Raw genomic sequence first — 3968 nt, 5'->3', positions numbered from 1 at the left:
TCTCCACCTGCACGTCCCGCAACACCGGCATCTCCACCTGCACGTCCCGCAACACCGGCATCTCCACCTGCACGTCCCGCAACACCGGCATCTCCACCTGCACGTCCCGCAACACCGGCATCTCCACCTGCACGTCCCGCAACACCGGCATCTCAACCTGCAAGTCCCGCAACACTGGCATCTCCACCTGCACGTCCCGCAACACCGGCATCTCCACCTGCACGTCCCGCAACACCGGCGTCTACACCTGCACGTCCCGCAACACCGGCATCTCCACCTGCAATGCCTGCAGCGGAAGCTGCGGAGCAAGACGACAGTACTGAATATGAGCCTCCAGCTGACGCCACATTCCATGTGTCTTTGGCTTCGATGGACATCACACAAGACAGGTCAACAGTATGTATTTTTAAAATAAAAAGAAAATTCATAATTAAAAGAAAAAAATGACTTGAAAAATTAGGACTATTTTGTATGCTTGTAATACTTTTTCCAGGATATCGTCATCGATCGTTCGTTTGATGTGCCTGTTGAAGCGATGCATCAATAACCATCGATGACCTGAATGTTGAATACTTCATTGTGGATTCTGGGACGGAACGTGGAAAACGAAAGCTGGTTGACAGCATCGGATTTAGTTACACAGTGAAGGTAAAAATATAAAATTCTTGTAATTAATTAGTTCTTAAAATACTTGTTAAAATATTTATATTTAAGACGATTATTGTTTTAACTTATAACATTCTTAATCAATTTTTTTAAATCCATATCAGAAACAAAAGAATGACCATGTGGTGTGGCGGTGTACCAAAAGATCAAAGACTGTCAACTGCCCCGCAACTGTCATCCAGGATGGTATTACGTATAAACCTGGACAGAAACTGCAAGTTCACCCAGGAAATCCAGGATCCCAGATTGCAGTCAAAATTCAAGCTGAGGTATAACTTTTTATATGTGTTTCACACGAATAGGGCCGATATTACGGTGTGCTAATGTACCGGCAAACTGTTTGTTGGATTTAAGATTTCTATATTAAAATGAACTCGTTTCTTATGGCAGGTCAGACAGCATGCTAAAGATGCCATATTTGGTCAGCGCTCTTCAACCATAGTTAATGCTGCTATCAGGGCTCATGCCGATCCGGAAGCACCACCTGACAGCAGGCCAAACCCCGGATACCTCATCAGGGCAGCCAACCGTATACGCCAGTTGGATCGACCACAGGATCCTTCTGACCTTCAAGATGAGGTTTGTTTTTTATTAAATCTGAAAATTCTGAAACAAATTGTCAGCATATATTACTTTGTGTACATGTACATATAAGGTAGTATTAAAATTATTTACAATTATTGCAGCTGGACCTGGATTTCTTGGAACGTCATGCCCAAGGATTTCTGCGTAAAGATTTAATAGTGGACGACAAGCGACATCTCATATTTTATACCGATAGACAGCTTCAACTATTATCTAAGGCGAAGACATGGTATATGGATGGGACATTTCGATGTGTCAACAATCCTTGGAAGCAACTTTTTTCCATTCACGGCTTTGTTAAGTCTGGTAGCCACATCAAGCAAATCCCCTTGGTGTTTGTTATTATGTCCGGAAAGAGGAAAGAAGACTACTACCAGCTGAATTTTATTTTTGATTTTTTAAAATCTTAATCATTTCTTGATAAATCTTTAATCTACCTTTATTTCTGGATTTTTTTTTGTACTCTAGTGGTAATTTTTCAATTCAATCTCGCTTTTAATTTATTTATATATTCATGTTGTTTACTTCAGGTTCTGAGGTTCATAGATAGAGAGCTTCCAGAACACATCTCGTTGGAGGGATTTGTGGCTGATTTTGAGGCGGCACTTTGGCAGGCACTCAAGGAGCGGTTCCCTCGCATGCCAATCCAGGGTTGTGCTTTTCACTGGACACAGGCCGTGTTCCGAAAGGTCCAGGAAAATGGCTTACAGGTAAAAGAAATTACTGTTAATTTAGCAAAATTTTTTTTAATCATTTTCCTAGAGAATGCCTGTGCAATCACGGTAAAATTTAATTGAACTGATTTAAATCTTGATGTAAAGATAAAAAATATGTAATTAACGAACTTTATTTCATGTGTGATGCAATATTTAATTATTGAAAATGGAAGAAAACAACTCTTACAATGATTTTAGATTTGATTGACAAATTTTATTCATTAACTCTTACAGACAGCGTACAACAAAAAGGACAAAGTCTTTAAGTTCGTCCGCCAGCTGCTTGCCTTGCCATTCCTCCCACCGGAACAGATCGAGGATGCCTTCCACCGTCTGGATGGCCGTGCTCCAGAGGTCTTAGCTCCTGTGATGGACTACGTATACAGAACATGGATCCGTAGTTCAATCTATGAAATCCATCACTGGAGTGTCTTCATGACGGCCATCCGGACCAACAATGATGTGGAGGGGTGGCACAACAGATTAAAAACAAGTGTGGCCACCAGGGGACCTGTGCCCTTCTACCATCTAATTGTAGTCCTCTACAAAGAGGCGATGGACATCACATTGCAAATGAAGATGGTGTCGGAGGGGAAAATACAGCGGTATCAAAGAAAGAGGACCCGTCAAGTGGAGGGCCGCATATTTGATCTGTGGCAACAATACTGTGAAAGGGGGATAAATGCAAGCCAGCTTCTCCAAGGATGTGCCTCCATCTACGGTCCTCCACCCCAGTAAATCAATGTGAATCACGCATTTTTACAGACGTTTTGACTGGCTTAATGTTATGTTATTGTTATGCTTAATGAATAAAGATTTAGATGCTGATAGATGCATAAACATTTATATCTTTTTCCACATATCAATAACATTAAATAACATGATACCAAATTACTAGTTATAGTTACGTGTAATCTTCAGGTCAATTTCTCCGGGCAACAGATAATTAAATATGAGTAATAATGTCTGAGAGGTAAATAACTTTGCTAATAAGAACCAAGAACAATTGCTAAAGTTACTAAGATCATTCTTTTTGTTTCATTTCTTTATATAAAGATACAGGTTACACGATTTTCCACATTTTAATTTGAACATATGTAACGCACATCGTATTTCATGTATACATCTACATTCAATTTCGTATTATCATTTTTTATCTCAGAAACGCCATATATTATAGTGCTCACACAAGACTCACTGGCAACGCAAATATTTTTTTGGAAGTAGAAAAGTTATGAAAATCGATATCAAATATATTTCCTTATTATCATATTTTTTTCTAGATCCGTTCCGAGTATGTTACTTGTTATGGAGAATGTTTCGCTGCTGTAACATTTTATTTCTTTCCATACATATTTAGAGAAAGATTAAAAAAAAAGTGTGTAATAATCGCAAATCTTCAATTAATTCACTTCTTATATTAGAAAAATTGAATAAATTGGCAATAAAAAATATAATAAAGAAGTGAAGAGTAACCCGTTTAAAATGGGTGCCGAATTAACTAGATGCCGAATTAACCAGGTGCCGAGTTTACTAGGTGCCAAATATACCTGGTGCCGAATTCACTTTACTTGGTGCCGAGTTCACCAGATGCCGAGTATACCAGGTGCCGAGTTGACTACACTAAGATACATAATTCTGTGTATCGGTTTTTGATTTCGATGAACGGTGTTGCCGTGGTTACAAAAAATAGAAATTTCTGTGAAATTCTTTCAAAATGCTACTCCTCCTACAATTTTAGTCTGATTTCAATATAACTTGGCACACAAGTAGACTACACTAAGATACATAATTCTGTGTATCGGTTTTTGATTTCGATGAACGGTGTTGCCGTGGTTACTAAAAATAGAAATTTCTGTGAAATTCTTTCAAAATGCTACTCCTCCTACAGTTTTAGTCTGATTTCAATATAACTTGGCACACAAGTAGACTACACTAAGATACACAATTCTGTGTATCAGTTTATGATTTCGATGAACGGTGTTGCCCTGGTTACTAAAA

At 38.9% G+C, this 3968-nt stretch overlaps 1 protein-coding gene across 1 annotated transcript; it reads left to right on the top strand.

Moving 5' to 3' along the window:
• The first annotated feature begins 1377 nt into the window (after positions 1-1377).
• LOC134236137 (uncharacterized) lies at positions 1378-2890 on the top strand. The gene is made up of 3 exons (XM_062718310.1): positions 1378-1395; positions 1782-1961; positions 2202-2890. The coding sequence occupies exons 1-3, from the start codon at positions 1378-1380 to the stop codon at positions 2703-2705; spliced, it is 702 nt and encodes a 233-aa protein (XP_062574294.1). The 3' UTR covers positions 2706-2890.
• Positions 2891-3968: the final 1078 nt, after the last annotated feature.

The sequence above is a fragment of the Saccostrea cucullata genome, unplaced genomic scaffold (assembly GCF_032062105.1).
Source record: "Saccostrea cucullata isolate Sc308-1 unplaced genomic scaffold, CSIRO_AGI_Scuc_v1 ctg765, whole genome shotgun sequence".
NCBI lineage: Eukaryota > Metazoa > Mollusca > Bivalvia > Ostreida > Ostreidae > Saccostrea > Saccostrea cuccullata.
The sequence above is the reverse complement of the archived record's forward strand: the minus strand, read 5'-3'. Positions and strand labels throughout refer to the sequence as shown.